We start from the raw sequence: 20,187 nt of genomic DNA, 5'->3' as shown, positions 1-20,187 counted from the left end.
TAAAAATAATGCAGTTCATTCGTATTTTCTCATTTTCTGACTAACTAACTAGTTCAACATAAGCTTGTTTCCAACTAACTGATACCAACGATAGAAGCACAGGTGTTGCCAACATTTGCACTATTCCAGGAACAAGAGCAGTATGTGGGCAGCCCACACTAAAATTTAGCCGAAAAATATGAACTGAAATTTACCTCTTTTTGCTGGGCATTTCTGGTGATTTCACAGGATTCTCTTTGCAAAATCTGCACATTTTTTCACAGAGCTGAAACTTGCTTCTGTGTATGTAATGGTAGGTCTTGTCAGCTGAGAGATAGGATGGAGCAACTCTTTATTCTTGCTCTCCCGATCACAAGATTCGGCGACATTATTTTCCTTGCTCCAGTCCAAGGTGCTAACTCTTGCCCTTTTCAGACAAGTGGGAGGAGTAACTGGCATTGCACTGATGGACCAGGAACCACTTCATCGCCACTCTTCAAGACACGTATAATTTCACTAAGGAAATCGACCCAGCACAAAAGTTAATTCACGAAGCAACACAAACATAAAACATGAGGTAGTAACTACATATCTTGGGGTACACACTGACAAACAAACCCAAAAGTACACTTCACAAACTAGCGACATTAAATGCTACATGAGGCAGACTACCACTCGCATACATAAGAACGTACCATTGCGTACTTTTCGAGTCAGTGTTGAGCTTTGCAGCTAGTACACGGACACACAGACTTGCTTTCATCACAAACAGGTTCACTGGTAGGCGGGAGCACAAGCACATGCTACTTAGACTATCTGGGGCAACTGACACTACGTCAGTTGATTCACCATATGTGGTGCTCGTAATACACCTGATCAATATAATCGTCAGATATTGGGCTGCAATGTATTGGCTGAAGATGGGTAGACCTGAGAGAGTTTTGCTGATCACTGGGCAGTACATAGAAGATAGTTCCAACTAAAAAAATTGGTGTGTTGGCAACAAGAGTGGGATGAGAGTGATAAGGGCCATCAAGTCTATTTATTTTTTCCCAATATCAGGGAGTCGTTACGGTTGCACCAAGTCAACCACAGCCAAGGCATGGTTCGTTTTGTGACTGGACATGGCTCTTATCCCACACACACTTGCAGCAAATGTTGCCCATGTGGGGAAATTGGTTCTCCACAACACTTCCTTTTGAAATGCATTACATACAGGCACTTACGTAATAACACAGAATACATAATGGAAACAACACTATACGCTGCACTGAGGAACTCTGACGCATTAACACAGTTGAACGCAATCACCAGCAACATCTGAAAGTGGGACATCACATATACAAACATACTCAATACAGAAGGTGCAAAAAATCAATACAGGCTGACACTGATAGTTCAAGTACTTTAGTAATTATAATGAAACGAGTGACAGTGACAACACTGAGATAACACAGACATACACAACATACATAACATAAAACATGTAAAATATGCACAACTACTCATGTGAGTATTAATCTAAGACTGCAACTTATATCTTATTATGAATGAAACTAATTAATAGTAGACATGATTAGAATATTGTTCTAGTATCCACATTAAACCTGTACCCAATATTGTTAAGTAATTACATAAATGAACGCATCGTTCTACATATAATAATACAAGTGTAATATGAGTTTCATATAAGGTAAGCAATAAAAATCAAACGGAGCAAATACACAACAGAAAGAGAGAATGTATATTACACAACCATACAAAATTAATGGGTCCACTAATTAAAAATGTCTAGTTTTATTCAACAAAAATAATTTTACGACATTAATAATAGGTCAATGGTGGCTTGTTATTTCGCCTACAGCTATGAAGGAACAGTATATAACTTAATTACATCACACTGAGGCAGGATATTGTTTCAAAGCCATACAGAATTTGTTTGCTAACTACCCTAGTAGTAGTAGTATAGTAATACAACGTAACAAACATCAACTCACACAGCACTCTACCAAACAACACCAACATAGATTAGATCCGCATGGACAGAACAAATCGAGTTTTCCCAAAGAGGGATGTTTGTGTGGACAATACTAAAATGTGTAGCATCACATGTGGCCACTGGAGCAAGTCCCCTTCCCCACATGGTGTTGGTGAAAGGATTTCTGTGTCTACTCTTCCCTATCTTATTTTATTCTCTTCTTAAATTATACCATAAATTTATGATTTCCTACTTCCAAATCCCTGTAAATTTCCTTAAAAATTAAGTGTAAGTGCTGTAAGTAAGTAAAACAGAGCACTAAAGTGCAGACAAAAGAGCTCCATGCAGCTCCAGCTCCACATGGTGCTGCTTGGGCAACAGTGTCATGGCCTGAACTGTGTAGTGGTGGTCATAGGTGTGAGGAGAGCTACAGCCTGCATATAGTAACAAGATGGCAAGCCCTTAAAACACACACACACACACACACACACACACACACAAAATGTTCTGTATTAGATTCCCGATGTTGACAGCAACCAGGCGCAAAACACAAACAGACCGAAGTCTACCGACTCCTACCAACATGATGGTATTCATCAACTTTCAACATATCATTATCAACAGAACTTTGAAATTTGAATCTTGTCTGCTAACTAAAAATGGTGTGTTTCCAGAAAAAGTTTTTGAAATGACTTGACTTTCCCAGTGTAAATTACCACTCCTTACACACTTTAATGCGTACACTTTAGCAAGTCGTGTGTGTGTGTGTGTGTGTGTGTGTGTGTGTGTAATTTGTCATATCAGTATGCAGAATTAGAAAGAACATTTTAGTGTTTAAGATTAGATTAGATGTCCTTGTTCAATAGATCCATAATGAGTTCCACAAGGATGCAGAACATGTCATGCAACAAAATTATGCAATACATATTGAGAAAAAAAAATATAATGTCCCTTTCACAGATCTCAAATGAAATGGACCTTTTGGATGTGTAGCAAGTCAAAAAATCCTACATCTTTTCATTTAAAAGGTAATAAACTTTTCATGAAACATGTAAAGGTACAATACACAGAGGTAGGCAATTCCTATGCCATTGTCACCAAACGGAAAGTCGAATTACAGAACTTACGTCCACTGATCACACTGCTGCACTAAATGTATGCAAGAGCCATATTTTACATAACAGTAACGTTACTTGAGATTATTAACAATACAAATGCCAAGTGGCGCTGCTAACAAAGTTGACAATGGATCAGAATGTGTTTCCTATTATCAGCTCCTCTCCCAGGCTCTTCTTAACTGAACTTTATCAGTAATTAAACTTTTTATGGTTACTGGCAAGTTACAGCAAATGTTTGTTCCTGAATAATGGGGACCTATCTGGGGTTCAAAACTTCAGGAAGAGTACTCTTACTTTTATCACTGTTTCCATTAATTAATCAATTGACTTGATAAACAGATATTGATAAAAACTCTTTGATTAATAAATACATTAGGAATCAGCAGATAGTACCTTCTTGAGAAGGTCACTGCAGAATATTTTTAAGTTCACACTATTAATTCATGTAACAGATTTTTGAACTAAGTAAACTTTACTTTGGCTTGTGAGTTACCCCAAAAAACTTATATTATGGAATGAAACTAAGCAAAGTAAATTAGGATTTTCCATTTTATTTCACCGTGTCTGACAACAGTCAAACTGCAAATGATCTGTTCGGGCACTTCAACAGTTCTGTGGTATCCTTGGCTGTAATCCTAACAATTTGGCACTGTCAGTGTCTTCAGTCTGTCTTAGGCATTCAGTGAGAGGACACCTGTTACAAGTTCTGAACTTTATATTGGGTCAACACTTCACTGCTATTTAAATAAGTAAAATGAAATGAAATGATCGTATTTAAATAAGTACAGATTTACAGTAACTGATATCAGTATTCTGACAGCACACGAAATGTCTTGGCAAATTAAAACTGTGCACTGGACTGAGACTCAAACCCAGGACCTCACCTTTCATGTGCAATGCTCTTACGGCTGAGCTACCTGCCTGCAACTCACCGGTAGTACTAGAGCTGTAAGGGCAGATCATGAGCTGTGTCCAGGCAGCTCACACGGTAACATCACTGCCTGTGAAAGGCAAGATCCCAGGTCAGAGTCTCGATTCACCACACAGTTTTTAATCTTCTGAGAAGTTTCAAAACAGTCATTGTGGCACTTTATATTCCACAGACGTTTAGACATCTGGCAGTCTGCTGGAACTGGTAATGAAGAAGTGGCAAGGATATAAAGAACAATTTTTTTCTAAATATATATATTAAAATCTCATTAATTCTGATACACTGCATTACACCATCAGGCCACAAGGTCAAATTTCATAAAAGCTATTGAACAAATAGTAAAAACAACAGTTCTGATTACAAATACACACAGACTTCCTGCCTGTCAAAGAATAAACAGACAGATGTGAAGTTCATAGCTATTCTCGCCTTTTGACAGGAATCTCCATGAGGTCCCCTGAAGCTATAACTGAACAGGAATCGCAGTCCGACAAGGCGGCCTCGGCTTCTGCTAACAGCTTAGCGACGCTGTCCACATCCTGTGAAGGAAAGCACACACTGCTTGTTACCACTGTCTGTCCAACTGTGCAGGCAACAACATTATTTCTTACTGTCAATACTGGACGTAATAGGAAACAAAACTGATTTTGTTCTGTCAGGACAATAAGGAAGACATGTATTTCCACACAAACAAACAAAGAAACAAAACCAAAACCTCAGAAAAGATTCCACTCTTCTCACTGTCATCTTGGGTAACACATTGTGTATGAAGCAATTGGTACTCTAGTAACAGGAGACACTTCTGCATGCAGTTAGGCATACTCCTTACCATATTATTCAGATAAGCCTGTGGGATATTGTCCCATTACCACACGTGACCCCAAAGATGTTCTGTAAGGTCTCTGGCAGGACAGAGAGATCGCAAACCACTTGTTTTAGCATGACCCACAAATTCTGGATACAGCTTAGGTCTCAAGAAGATGGAGGCTACCCAATCTGACTGATTCTAAGCTCCACTAGAGAGGAAGAGAAGTCTACAAATATCAAACATAGGCCTTACATTGAGGAAGAAATTTCTGATAACGTACTTTTGGAGCACTTCACTACATGGTATGAATCATGGACTGTGGGAAAACCAGACCAAAAGAGAATTGAAGCATTTGAGATGGCACATATTAGGTGGACTGATAAGGTAAGGAAAGAGGAAGTTCTCCACAGAATCAGTGAGGAAAGGAATATATGAAACAGACTGACAAGAAGAAGTGACAGGACAGCTGTTAAGCCATCAGGGAATAACTTCCATGATATTACAGGGAGCTTTAGAGGGTAAAAACTGTAGAGGAACAAAGACATTAGAATACATATATCAAATAATTAAGGTCTCAGGTTGCAAGTTCTAGTCCGAGATGAAACAGTTGGCACAGGAAGGGAATTCGTGGCGGACTGCATCAAGCCAGTCAGAATACTGATGGGGGAGAGGGGGAACAGAAATGAGGGAACTGTTCACGAGACTGATGACGGATGCAAGCATTGTCATCCCTCAGCGCGAATCCCATTTCAATGTGTTCAAAAACCACAGTCACAATGTGTAAGGATTTCATCCCAGTATTTCACACTAGTCATCCACCCACATACTGCCACAAGGGATGCTCTGCGGTCACACACGACTATCTCAAATGTGACTGAATGGTCTCGATAAGGGTGGTAATCTACGACACAGTTAGGGTGTAAAGGTCATCCCCGTTGCCTCCACACACACGTATCGAGGTTGTCGCGGTGGAGAATGATCGGGTCCCACCAGAAAAGTGTGTTGTGTGCCACTACTGCCTAATCCATTAAGAGTGGCTTTGTGCACATGCGACAAGTCACTCTCCAGACTTGATTTGGAGAAGCCTCAAGAGGTCGTCTGGCACATAATCCCTGCTTGTGGAGCCTATTTTGCATCATTTGCGTTGATCTCATGCACCTGTTTGGAACTGCAGCCTTAGATACATAGTTACATGTAGCTATCAATCTTGCATGCTCTGACACAGACAGACAGACAGACAGACAGAGAGAGAGAGAGAGAGGGGGGGGGGGGGGGGGGGGCAACTGGGGTATCTGCCCCAGGTGGCAATTTCAGGGGGAGCGAAATACATTTTCTTGAAGAAAAAGCCTAGTTTCACAAAACACCTTGAATCCAGCACACATGGGTCTATCCTTTATTCATAAGGTTTTGAAACACACCCCTGTTGATTTTTGAACACATTCTATGTTTATTTCTGAACGAATCTTAAGTTGATTTTGAGCACAAGCATAGTCCATGTAATGTGTGTGCCTGTCGCATCTAAAAATAAAAAAAACTTCTCCGCAGACAAAAGGGGATGGAGCTATACTAGCTGAGCCAAATAAACCCGAACAGGTCAACGCCAATTTCTCTTGCTTTATGTGGTTCATTGCGTGTGTGAATGATCAGCATTGTTATAATTAATAGTGAAATCCATAGACTGAGGCAACCAGAGTGGAAATAACAGGAATAACAGGTAAGAAAGATTAACCTGTTAATCTTCTCACTGTATCCAAGAAAATGAAATTTTGACAGAAAATTTCTGTCAGATCACTAGACTGCTAAGAACTAGTTGTGCAGTCCCCAGTTAGCAGCCTTTGAAGTTGTATTCTCAGAATAGTGCGGAAAACACATTGTATGGACACATAACAACACCTAACAGGACAGTAAACGTGGAATAACTAAGGTGGTGATTATGGCAGGAATAGCAATGTTAACTGGAGAATAAGTATTCACAATGGCAGGAATAGTTACAGAATTAGTGATGACACGATTGTTTGTTAGAATGGGGAAGGAGAAGAAATGGGGACATCACACAAACTATAACGCAAAATTTGATGATTCCAAATTTATATAACACTTTTGTACTACTACTACTACTACTACTACTACTGCTACTACTACTACTGCTTTATCTCGTCCTTGAAAAACTGGAGCATATGAATATCATGGTTGGTTGGTTGGTATATAAGAGGGGGAAGTGACTGAACTACAAGGTCACTGGTCCCTTATTCCTAACACAACATTGCCACAAGTGTGAGAATAAAACAGACAAGACATATAACACAAAATGGAAAGAAAGGAAAAACCACAAGTACGAAGGAAAGGCAACAAACACTTAAACGGACAAAAGAGGACAAGAAAACAACAGAGACGCTAGAAACAGAAGACAGTAAAACAAGAAAGCAGATTACAGTGGCTGGCAGACCACAAGAATAAAAAGGAAAAGCCAGCCACTCTGCAACACATTAAAACCTCCACCCTAAAAGTACTAGGGTGGAGGACCCAGAGGACATACACTAAAACTTAGATCAAATGATAAAACCCACCCTCTCACGAATAAAATGAAAAGCTAAATCAGCCAATGAGGCAACGTCAGGTAAAATGAGCAGCAACGAGTCCGGCAACCCACGATTTCATCACTGGGCAGTCAAAGTGGGACAGAGCACGAGAACACGGAGCCCTGCTAACCGGGCACTGCACCGACACTGAGGTGGGCCTTCGTGGCGCAGGAGGTAACCGTGGGTCGCCCAAGCTCGGCCAATGTGGAGCCGGCAGGGGACAACTGATTCCCTGCGAGAGGCCCACGTGGAAGACTTCCACATAATCGTAGTGTCCTTAAAGGCACGCAGTTTGTTGTGCGTAATGTTGTGCCATTCCGTCTCCCTAAGACGAAAAACCCTGTGGCCTTAGTGAGAAGGCAGGTAAGGTTCAGAGATGCCGATCTCCAGAAGCAGTTTCCGCATAGTCTGTTTGGCCAGCCTGTTGGTAAGTTCGTTGCCTGGAATGCCGACACGTCCTGGGGTCCACACAACCACCACTGAACGACGGGACGGGTCTTGGGCATAGATGGACGCCACCAAAGGATGGCAAAGGTAGCACTGGTCGATAGCTCGTAGGCTGCTCAAGGAGTCAGCACACAGAAGAAACGATTCCTCAGGGCATGAACAGATATACTGAAGTGCATGAGAAATGGCCACTAGCTCTGCAGGAATACACTGCAACCATTGAGTAAGGAATGATGTTCAATATGGCCACCGTACAAGTAGCCGAAGCCAACACGACCGTCAGCCATCCAGACATCGGTGTAAACCACTTCGGAGCCACGGAACACGTCAAGAATCGAGAAGAAGTGACAGTGGAGAGCCACATGGTTGACGGAGTCCTTAGGGCCACACAAAAGGTCCAGGTGAAGCTTCGGCCTACAGCTACACCACAGAAGTGTACGTGAATGGACCTCAAGGAGAGGTGGTACAGGCAAGGACTCCAGTTCAGACAGAACAGATTGTACACAAACCGCAATCTGTAGCCCTGACCTGGGCCGCCTATGTGGGAGGTGAACTGCTGTCATTGGGAAAAGAAGACTGTAATTAGGATGTTCAGGAGAGCTATGAACGTGTGCAACGTAACTGGCGAGCAGTTGTGCACATCTGATCTCGAATGGAGGGATTCCAGCCTCCACCAGTACACTTGTCACCGGACTCGGGCTAAAAGCTCACGTCGCTAGTCGAACTCTGCAATCGTGCAATGAGTCGAGCAAACGCAATGCTGAGGGTGCCGCTGAACAATAAATCACTCTCCCATAGTCAAGTTGGGATTGAACGAGGGCTCTGTAGAGCTGCAGCAGCGCAGAGCGATCTGCACTCCAGATGGTGTTGCTCAGGCGGCGGAGGGCATTGAGGTGCTGCCAACACTTCCGTTTAAGCTGACGAAGATGAGGAAGCCGAGTCAAATGATCGTCAAAAACCAGACACAGCTACCGTTTGGCGCTTTGGCAAATAGTTGTCCATGATGAATGTCGACAAGGTCACAAGGTGGTCAATAGCGGAGCGGTGGCGACGAAAGTCGCATTGAACATTGGTAAGTAGCCGTCGAGATTCAAGAATCCAAACTAACCGAGCGTTAACCATGCGCTCCATCACCTTACAGACACAGCTTGTAAGAGAAATGGGACGGTAACTAGAAGGAAGGTGTCTATCCTTCCCGGGTTTGGGTATAGGAACAACGACGACGTCACGCCAACGCATGGGGACTTGACCTTCGGTCCAGACGCGATTGTAGGTACGAAGAAGGAAGCTTTTGCCTGCCGGAGAAAGGTGTGCCAGTATCTGAATGTGAATGGCATCTGACCCCAGAGCAGAGGACCAGGACAGGGCAAGTGCACGTTCGAGTTCCCGCATAGTAAAGGGGGCATTCTAATTTTCCAGATTCAGTGAGTCGAAGGAAGGTCGCTGAGCCTCTTCTGCCTCTTTCCTGGGAAGGAAGGCAGGGTGGTAATGGGCGGAGCTTGAAACCTCTGCGAAAAAGCGGCTGAAGGCGTTGGAGACATCCACAGGATCAACAAGGACCTCATGACCTGAAGTCAGGCCAGGTACCGAGGAGTGGGCCTTAATGCCCGACAGCCGGCGCAGGCCACCCCAGACGACAGAAGAGGGAGTAAAACTGTTAAAGGAGCTGGTGAAAACGGCCCAACAAGCTTTTTTGCTGTCTTTGATGACTCTACGGCATTGCACTCTGAGTCGTTTGTATCCAATACAATTCGCCAACGTAGGATGGTGGCGAAAGGTGCGTAAAGCATGTCGTCGAGCACGGATAGCGTCTCGACAAGCCTCATTCCACCAGGGGACGGAAACCTGACGTGAAGAAGAGGTAGTACGAGGAATGGAACATTCAGCAGCATTGATGATAACAGCCGTGAGGATTCGACCTGACTGTCACAACTGAGAAAATAGTGGTCCGGAAAGGTCGCCAGGGAGGAGTCAGAAAGGACATACCACTCGAACCGACGGGCAAGAGTGGTAGAACAGATCGAGAGATCCAAGTGGGAGTAGGTATGAGTAGAGTCCGAGAGAAAAGTCGGGGCACCAGTATTGAGGCAGACAAGATTGAGATGGTTGAAGACATCCATCAAGAGGGAGTCTCTCTGACAGAATGCAGGAGAGCCCCAAAGGGGATGATGGGCATTGAAGTCGCCAAACAATAAAAACGGCGGAGGAAGCTGAACAATTAGGTGCATCATGTCAGCCCGACTAACTGCGGATGACGATGAAGTGTAGACGGTACAAACAGAAAAAGTAAAGGCAGAAAGAGTAATACGGACAGCTATTGCTTGGAGTGGGGTGGTCAATGGGATGGGATGGTAATAGACATCGTCCCGAACAAGCAACATGATCCCACCATGAGCTGGAATACCGTCCACAGGGGTGAGGTCAGACCGCTCCGAGGTATAGTGGGTAAAAGCAATACGGTCAGTTGGGCGCAACTTGGTTTCCTGGAGACCAAGGACGAGCGGACAGTACAGGCGGAGGAGCAGTTGTAATTCCTCCCGATTAGATCTAATACCTCTTATGTTCCAATGTAACAAAGCCATCGCTAGTCAGAAAAAAGGGGGAACGAAACGGGTGAAGAGCTGGTCACCTCGACGGCCGCGGAGGACCAGGTTTCGAGGGAACAACGCTACAACCGGCGGGAGGCAGATCCTGTTCCATCAAGTCGTCGCCAGCTGCGGCCGCTTTCCCAGTTTGCGTAGGAGGGGCAGCATCATTCGCCGACGTGAGGCCAGCTGAGCACATGGCAGCAGAGCGTCCCGGCGAAACTGAGGACGGCCGGGAGCAGCGACTCACGGATGGAGCATCAGACAAAACGCGCAGGGGTGGAGAGTTGGATAAAGACTTCTTCTTGGAGGCCTTCTTGGAAGTCCGATGAGGCACGGGGATGGTGGGCTGGACCCGAAGAAGGTCCTCACGCGCGGGGTCCGTTTTGGAACGCCGGACCTCGGAAGCCGGGGTCCGGAACGTTTCCCCGATGGATGCCTGAGAAGAGGATCGCTTCTCAGGTGGCGGAGGAGGAGGAGGAGGAGGAGGAGGAGGAGGAAGGGTGGCCCCTGGGGCAGAGGGGGGCAGGGGCCACGAGAGAGGAGGATTTGGAAGGGAGGGATTTGGGAGGCAGAGGCATAGACCCCGGATGGGGTGAGGAGGTGGAGGGGGGACAGGATAGGGGTGAGGATACTGTGGAAGGAGTAAGCCCTGAGGGCTTAGTCAGGTCAATAGTTTATGAAACAGCCCATTCTTAGTATAAAAATAAACTTGTAACTTCACATATATTGTCACAAAACCCACAGCAGTTATCGTTTCGCAAGCTGTCAATGGCTCTCAATAACTACATTATTTCATGAAGAAAATCTGTAGTTGTTTGAATATCACAGTAGATACAGAAGTTACTCATAGTAATCATTTGGCAAAACACACTTGTCTTTGCATGCTGTCATTTGGCAAAATCTTGTTTTGATATCTCAAACCATTTGTGAGAGACAAGAATTTTGTGAATATTTCATTCTAGTTTTTTTCCACTGACGCACAAGTACATACATTCCATTTTCTCGAGATTGGAAACAGACAGCGATATACTTCCAAGGTTAAAGAATAATTCAATATATTATCTACATTTAATACTCAGCAACAGTCAACTTAACATGCACCAAACACAAATTTTTAGCGATATCAACTTTTCACTGCAATCTAAGAATTTCTTGCAGTAGCTTACTTACTACTGAAATATCTTAATAACTAGTCTTAACGAAATGATAGGCAGTTCATCAAAAAGCTGACAAATTAAACTATAAGATGTGCAAGTATGAGAGTTTATTACCAAGTAGTTTCTTCAAAATTTTTTGAGGAAGATCCAGATCGGTGGACTTGCCATTCACGCAGTCAAGCGAGTCTGCCAGTTTCCACGCCCAGTCGGCCCGGCACTAAACTATACTGTAGTCATCTCTGATGCACCTAGCACACGCTGGCAACCATGCTTCCCTCCCCTCACTCCGTACTGAACTGTCAAAAGTCTTAACATATTTTAAATGCACTACAATTGACAATGTGCCTACACACCACTCAGAGTTAAAATGTGATGATATTATTGTGCATTTCCTTCCCCTAAATCTCATCCGACTGACTCAACCACTGGATAGGGCATAACAGCAACATTTAAATGGCACTGCTGTGGGCTATTTCTTGAGAATCATCCTGTGAGGTTGTGGATGAAAAACAAAAATTGAATGACATACTGGCAGTAAATATGAGGCATAATTTATTACCGTATGCAAGCCTGGGATAAAGCGGAAACAGAAACTCTTCAAAGGTGCTGCAGAAACTGTGATAGGCTTGAAGAAGATGAGTCAAACTTTTGCAAACTTGACAGATATGGTAATCCCCAGATGCGATGACTTGGGTATATGTGAGATGGACGAGTAGGTTGTCACGGACAGTTTGCAACAAATCACAGACCAAGAAATCATTTAAACTGTGTTATAGTCAAACACTGACAGAACCAAGGAGCCCAAAGCAAATGATACACGTGACAGTGACAGATAACAATGATTTTCAAGCACTAGAGGTGAAGCTATATTGACAATTTATCTTACAAGAACCTGCGGGGTACAGCACAACACAAAAAGCGCAGCACATGTATTGTTACTATAGAGTGCCCTAAGATTTGTCAAACAGTGCAGTGAGCTAATGGTGGCTGATGTCCTCCTAATGAAAAGATGGCGGGCCATCACTGCCCGAAAATGTGCAACACGACACAAGAAAAACAAAAATTACCAAGTTTTTTGAATGAGTAATTCACAAATTATTAAGAACAGTATGCTGCATATTAATGTACTGTAATATTAAAAACATTACTTTAATTTTAATAAAGAAAAGAAGTGTAGCCTACAAAGAGATTTTTGAACCCCTATGATCTTCAAAACTTTAAAAAATACATAATTACAATACAAAATACCTTAGTACATATTATATCAACTAAAATAATAATTTTTGAAAACATAAAGAACCATGGACCTTGCCGTTGGTGGGGTGGCTTGCGTGCCTCAGCGATACAGATAGCCGTACCGTAGGTGCAACCACAACAGAGGGGTATCTGTTGAGAGGCCAGACAAATGTGTGGTTCCTGAAGAGGGGCAGTAGCCTTTTCAGTAGTTGCAGGGGCAACAGTCTGGATGATTGACTGACCTGGCCTTGTAACAATAACCAAAATGGCCTTGCTGTGCTGGTACTGCGAACGGCTGAAAACAAGGGGAAACTACAGCCGTAATTTTTCCCGAGGGCATGCAGCTTTACTGTGTGGTTAAATAATGATGGCATCCTCTTGGGTAAAATATTCCGGAGGTAAAATAATCCCCCATTCGGATCTCTGGGCGGGGACTACTCAGGAGGACGTCGTTATCGGGAGAAAGAAATCTGGTGTTCTACACATCGGAGCATGGAATGTTAGATCCCTTAATCGAGAAGGTATGTTAGAAAATTTAAAAAGGGACATGGATAGGTTAAAGTTAGATATAGTAGGAATCATTGAAGTTCGTTGGCAGGAGGAACAAGAGTTTTGGTCAGGCGAATACAGGGTTATAAATACAAAATCAAATAGGGGTAATGCAGGAGTCGGTTTAATAATGAATAACAAAATAGGAGTGAGGGTAAGCTACTACAAACACCATAGTGAACGCATTATTGTGGCCAAGATAGACACAAAGCCAACACCTACTACAGTAGTACAAGTTTATATGCCAACTAGCTCTGCAGATGATGAAATTGAAGAAATGTATGATGAAATAAAAAATTATTCAGATAGTGAAGGGAGACGAAAATTTAATAGTCAAGGGTGATTGGAATTCGGTAGTAGGAAAACGGAGAGAAGGAAATGTAGTAGGTGAATATGGATTGGGGCTAAGAAATGAAAGATGAAGCCGCCTGGTAGAATTTTGCACAGAGCATAACCAAGTTAACACTTGGTTCAAGAATCATGAAAGAAGGTTGAATACATGGAACAAGCCTGGAGATACTGACAGGTTTCAGATAGATTATATAATGGTAAGACAGATATTTAGGAACCAGGTTTTAAATTGTAAGGCATTTCCAGGGGCAGATGTGGACTCTGACCACAATCTATCGGTTATGAACTGTAGAATAAAACTGAAGAAACTGCAAAAAGGTTGGAATTTAAGGAGATGGACCTGGATAAACTGAAAGAACCAGAGGTTGTACAGAGTTTCAGGGAGAGCATAAGGGAACGATTGACAGGAACAGGGGAAAGAAATACAGTAGAAGAAGAATGAGTAGCTTTGAGAGATGAAGTAGTGAAGGCAGCAGATGATCAAGTAGGTAAAAAGACGAGGGCTAGTAGAAATCCTTGGGTAACAGAAGAAATATTGAATTTAATTGATGAAACGAGAAAATATAAAAATGCAGTAAATGAAGCAGGCAAAAAGGAGTACAAACGTCTCAAAAATGAGATCGACAGGGAGTGCAAAATGGCTAAGCAGGGATGGCTAGAGGGCAAATGTAAAGATGTAGAGGCTTATCTCACTAGGGGTAAGATAGAAACTGCCTAAAGGAAAGTTAAAGAGAACTTTGGAGAAAAGAGAACCACTTGTATGAATATCAAGATCTCAGATGGAAACCCAGTTCTAAGCAAAGAAGGGAAAGCAGAAAGGTGGAAGGAGTATATAGAGGGTCTATACAAGGGTAACGTACTTGAGGACAATATTATGGAAATGGGAGATGCGATACTGTGTGAAGAATTTGACAGAGCACTGAAAGATCTGAGTCGAAACAAGGCCCCGGGAGTAGACAACATTCCATTAGAACAACTGACTGCCTTGGGAGAGCCAGTCCTGACAAAACTCTACCATCTGCTGATCAAGATGTATGAGACAGGCGAAATACCCTCAGACTTCAAGGAGAATATAATAATTCCAATCCCAAAGAAAGCAGGTGCTGACAGATGTGAAAATTACCGAACTATCAGTTTAATAAGTCACAGCTGCAAAATACTAACACGAATGGAAAAACTGGTAGAAGCCGACCTCGGGGAAGATGAGTTTGGATTCCGTAGAAATATTGGAACACGTGAGGCAATACTGATCCTATGACTTATCTTAGAAAATAGATTAAGGAAACGCAAACCTATGTTTGTAGCAATTGTAGACTTAGAGAAAGCTTTTGACAATATTGACTGCAATACTCTCTTTAAAATTCTGAAGGTGGCAGGGGTAAAATACAGGTAGTGAAAGGCTATTTACAATTTGTACAGAAACCAGATGGCAGTTATAAGAATCGAGGGACATGAAAGGGAAGCAGTGTTTGGGAAGGGAGTGAGACAGGGTTGTAGCCTCTCCCCAATGTTATTCAATCTGTATATTCAGCAAGCAGTAAAGGAAACAAAAGAAAAATTCAGAGTAGGAATTAAAAGTACATGGAAAAGAAATAAAAACTTTGAGGTTCGCCGATGACATTTTAATTCTATCAGAGACAGCAAAGGACTTGGAAGAGCAGTTGAATGGATGGACAGTGTATTGAAAGGAGGATATAAGATGAACATCAACAAAAGCAAAATGAGGATAATGGAATGTAGTCAAATTAAGTCGGGTAATGCTGAGGGTATTAGATTAGGAAATGAGACGCTTAAAGTAGTAGGTGAGTTTTGCTATTTGGGGAGCAAAATACGATGGTCGAAGTAGAGGGGATATAAAATGTAGACTGAGAATGGCAAGAAAAGCGTTTCTGAAGAAGAGAGATTGGTTAACATCGAATATAGATTTAAGTGTATATAGATTTAAGTGTCAGGAAGTCGTTTCTGAAAGTATTTGTATGGAGCGTAGCCATGTATGGAAGTAAAACATGGATGAAAAATAGTTTGGACAGGAAGAGAATAGAAGCTTTCGAAATGTGGTGCTACAGAAGAATGCTGAAGATTAGATGGCTAGATCATACAAGTAATGAGGAGGTACTGAACAGAATTGGGGAGAAGAGAAGTTTGTGGCACAACCTGACTAGAAGAGGCGATCAGTTGGTAGGACACATTCTGAGGCATTAAGGGATCACCAATTTAGCACTGGAGGGAAACGTGGAGGGTAAAAATCGTAGAGGGGGACCAAGAGATGAATACACGAAACAGACTCAAAAGGATGTAGGCTGCAGTAGGTACTGGGAGATGAAGCTTGCACAGGATTGAGTAGCATGGAGAGCTGCATCAAACCAGTCTCAGGACTGAAGACCACAACAACAACAACAACAACAACAACAGGATAGATGAAAAACCTACCCACCAGGCAGTGTTAGAGGGGGGGCAGGGGAGGGGGGGGGGACATACATGTCAAAGAAATGTGCAAGCTTTCAGAGCCAACGGCTCCTTCCTCTGGCAGAAGGATAGAAGGGGAAGGAAGAGGGACAAAGGAAGAAGGACTGGTGAGGTTTAGGAGGTGGGGAATGTTAGGAAAAGTCATGCAGAACCCCAGTATCGGGCAGACTTTCCACACAGGATAAGAAGGGAATTCTGAGGCACAGTACACCGACTGAAGACCCTAATACAGTAGACGAGGCTGATATACATCTCGGTATTAGTCATTAAATTTAAATAAGTAAAAGATATTAGCGAAGATATGAACCCGACTTACCCCTTCGGCATCATCTGCGGTCTGACGGTATCGCTGGCTGTAATGGTACAGTACGAGGACCCTGGCTCCGATATCCTTTGCAAACTGGGCAGCCATTGCAGGGGTGGAATGGCCATTTTCCAAGGCTTTGTCCCTGAGAGCCTCTTCCAGCGTCGCCTCGTGTACTACGACATCACTATTTCTGTAAATACACACCACCGTCAGATGAATCCATCTCTACTCAGTACAGAGATTGTTGAAACAATAGAAATGTTTTAATTGGCAAATGAAACTATGTGGTTCCAGGGACCTTTTAAAATGTGAAATATCTACGATGTACATACGCAGACTGAGGCGGCAAGAAAATTTGTACCGAGGCGGGGATTCGAACCCGGATCTCCTGCTCACTAGGGAGATGTGCCAACCACTACACTACCGCAGGCACACTGACTTTGCACAACTGCACAGACTACCCTAGCATGCCTGCCTCCTTAATCCAAATTCCAATTCACAGCTCACCCTACTTGGTGCTCCCCCCTAAACTAACAGCACAGCACAGGCTATCCAACCGTATTGGAACAGCACCTCAGCTCTCAAATGAAACAGGTGATCCTGCACTAGAACCGAGCATAGTTTCACGACTGCACGGACTACTCTAGCAACCCTCCCTTCTTAATCCAATTTCCCATTCACTCATCAGCCCATTTGGTATTTCCCTAACTCCCAGCCATGCTACAAATTTTCATTGTCGTCACTCCACTATAAAACTGATGGTTCTCCATATTTGCAACTGCAAATATATTTTTTGTATGCTAGATCATAGTCAACACTGCTTCAACTTATCTGACATTTTTAAGACTGCCCAGGAACACAACAAACTCTCAAGTTTCTGGATATACACTTACGAGTAAAACCATTACGTCCACAGCCAACCACAAGATCGAATTCCGCGTAATTACACTGTGGGCCCATGATGCAATAAGAGAAGTATATCATCAGTGCAGAGAGAAACAGGAAATTACTCTAGCAATGGCACGGGCTGCAAATGGGGAAATCCACTTTAGCAAAGGGGAGATTGTTACAGGTGGGCACCTTCGAATGACCCGTTCAGAAATAACGGAGCTGGTCGACTATTTGTATGCTACTGTAGTGAGGATCTATGGAAAGTGATTGAAGGATGCCGAATACGATAGGTAGATTTGATGACAGATTATACATCTGGTGCAGGCACAAGTACAGGGTGGAGAAGGGGAAATGCATGTTTCTCAGTATTGAATAACTGTACTTTTATTGCATTTTTGAAAGCTTCATACCTTAATTAGGTTTGGAAAATAATGTTGTCGGGATGACAATCTTCCAGTCAGACAAGAATTTGGATCCTCTCCTTAAAGTTACGAACAACTGTCACCTACATTTCATTTGCACAGCTTCAATTTCCTGCTGAACGGATTTCTTGAAGACACTGACTTTGCGGATTGTGTCCATGTACACGCTCTATTTCGAGCAGCCCCACCAAAAGAAACATCCAGATCGACAGATCTGGTGAGCGTGGGGGACGAGGACCGTAACTGTATTTGGAAATGGCGTGTCCGAGGAACACTTGTCAAACCACTTCCGCGGATGCTCTAGCCGTGCGAGCTGCGGCACCATCCTGTCGGAAGCACATTTCTCTCACATTCACTCGATGCCTTTCAAGTTCCGGATGAAGAAAGTAGCGCACTGATGCCACAGTAGGTGCAGTTCCTCCACTTCAAAAAATTAACGTCCAACAATCCCTATCTTAGAGACACCGCACCACACTTATTTTAGATTTGAGGAATGGTTTTTGGGGCAGCTCACACTGGTTCTCCAATGTCCAGTACTGACTGCTGTAAGCGTTAACGTAAGCACCAAGATGAAAATGGGCTTCGTCACTCACAAATACTGGGACATCTGCTTCTCCTATAAGAACAACATCCACTATGGCAGAAAATCGAAGATCACTTAGTTGCTGGACAATCATTTTGTACGAATTAAATTTGAGACCATCACAAAAGATGCAATGAAGCAAACCACATGATGTATCCAGCAATACAGCCAGTCACCGAGCGAATTGTTTCGGAGGGCTGAGAGCTGCTGTTCTCACTCTGGCTTCGTTTTCTGGAGTTCAAATTGAACAGGGAAGGCCAGATAGTTTCCTTTTTCATCACAGATATAGTATTTCTAAATGCTGCAACCCATCAGAGTACAGTGTTTCTATCTGCAACCACATCTCGATGTCCGACATTAAACTTTCGACTGAAAAGGTGCCGAACCGTGACCGCAGAATCGTTCTTCCTAAAGTACTGCTCAACTGTGAACATATGATGCTCTATGCTCTGGCACTCTGTAGCAATTGAAACCACACTGTCTTAGCAGTCTGCCAACACTTGCTCGAGGTCAGTACTCCCAGTCATTGTTGAGTAATAGCAGTTTAAAAAACTGCATTTCCTCTGCCCCACCCTGTACTTCTGAGAAAGCCGTTCACTACACACCGTCGAACGTGAGCCTATGCAGCAGACGCCCCTTTTCATTCTCGATTTACCCGACAACATTATCAATTCTAATTTGACTAGGTCTAGTCACGTTTCTGGACGCGTGTGGCACCATATGTCTACACACAGGTTCAGCAATTCCTTTAACTTATAGGCCAGTGATGTGTAAGTGCAGAGCAGGTGCCGGATAGTGTGCCAAATGTGTTCTGTCCAGTTCAGATCGAGCAAATCTGGTGACATAGACATTGACGTGAGTTTACTGTCTTGCTCCTCCGATCACTGGAGCACTGTTCTTGGCCTAGTGACATGACACAGACTGTTATCCCACTCAAAGATGTCATCGTCATCGGGGAAACACGATCGAGCACAAAAGGGTGTGCGTGGTCTGGAGTGATGTTCACGTAGTCGCAGCCAACTCGGTGTCCTCGATTGCTACTACAGGACCCACGGAAGCTAAGCAAATGTCTCCCACAGCACAGTACTGCCTCAATTAGCCTGTCACCATGGCGCAGTGCACATTTTGAGCAGCCATTCTCCACGGACGACTGTTTATCCAGACAACTGTTAACCTGGTGTCAGAATGAACACGATTCACCTGTCTGGGGGACACCTGTCCATTTTCTGTGGTCCAATCTGGACAACCTCGCATCCACTCCAATCACAACCGACGAGGTCATCGGGCCGACGTGGAAACACGTAGGGATCACCTGCTATAGAGCCCCGTGATCGACAGTGTGTGGTGAATGGTGTTCTCAGTGCTCAGTACTCAAAAAATATCAATGTTAAGAGTTTAAATACCAATGTTCTGATATTCATCCGGCAGGAAAGTTTTCTGTAGATTTTAAATACTTTAGGATTAAAGCGGAGCACTCACCAAAAAGCAAAATGGTTGAGTTGTTGATAGGTACACACAACAGAAGGGAAACTTGCTATGCCTTGACATGGTCCTGACTAGACTAACAATGCCAATGTTATTTTTTGGCAGATAGAGTGGTTTCGGTGGGTGTAGTGTGAGACGATGTGCGTACTCGGAGAGGCAGGGGAGAGGTATTGGAGGCGAGTGGCTAACGGCTCAGAGGGAGGGGGCCAGTTGATGGCTAGGAATGTGGACGGGAGAGGTACAAGGTATATGGGCCGGCACACTTGAAGTGGCCATTGGGAAGTGGTGTACACCAAAGGGAATGTGAATTGG

General features: G+C 43.5%; 1 protein-coding gene across 1 annotated transcript in view; it reads right to left on the bottom strand.

Moving 5' to 3' along the window:
• Nucleotides 1-1,562: 1,562 nt before the first annotated feature.
• The window catches only part of LOC126109853 (zinc phosphodiesterase ELAC protein 1-like), a 55,207-nt gene continuing 36,582 nt past the window's right edge, over nucleotides 1,563-20,187 (bottom strand). The window contains exons 7-8 of the mRNA XM_049914918.1: nucleotides 16,504-16,684; nucleotides 1,563-4,545 (exon numbers count right to left, since the gene is read on the bottom strand). Coding sequence (XP_049770875.1) covers nucleotides 4,426-4,545; nucleotides 16,504-16,684 — 301 coding nt within the window. The 3' untranslated portion in view covers nucleotides 1,563-4,425. The remainder of the gene's footprint in view (nucleotides 4,546-16,503; nucleotides 16,685-20,187) is intronic.

The sequence above is a fragment of the Schistocerca cancellata genome, chromosome 12, assembly GCF_023864275.1.
Source record: "Schistocerca cancellata isolate TAMUIC-IGC-003103 chromosome 12, iqSchCanc2.1, whole genome shotgun sequence".
NCBI lineage: Eukaryota > Metazoa > Arthropoda > Insecta > Orthoptera > Acrididae > Schistocerca > Schistocerca cancellata.
This window is presented reverse-complemented; position numbering and strand designations above follow the sequence as displayed.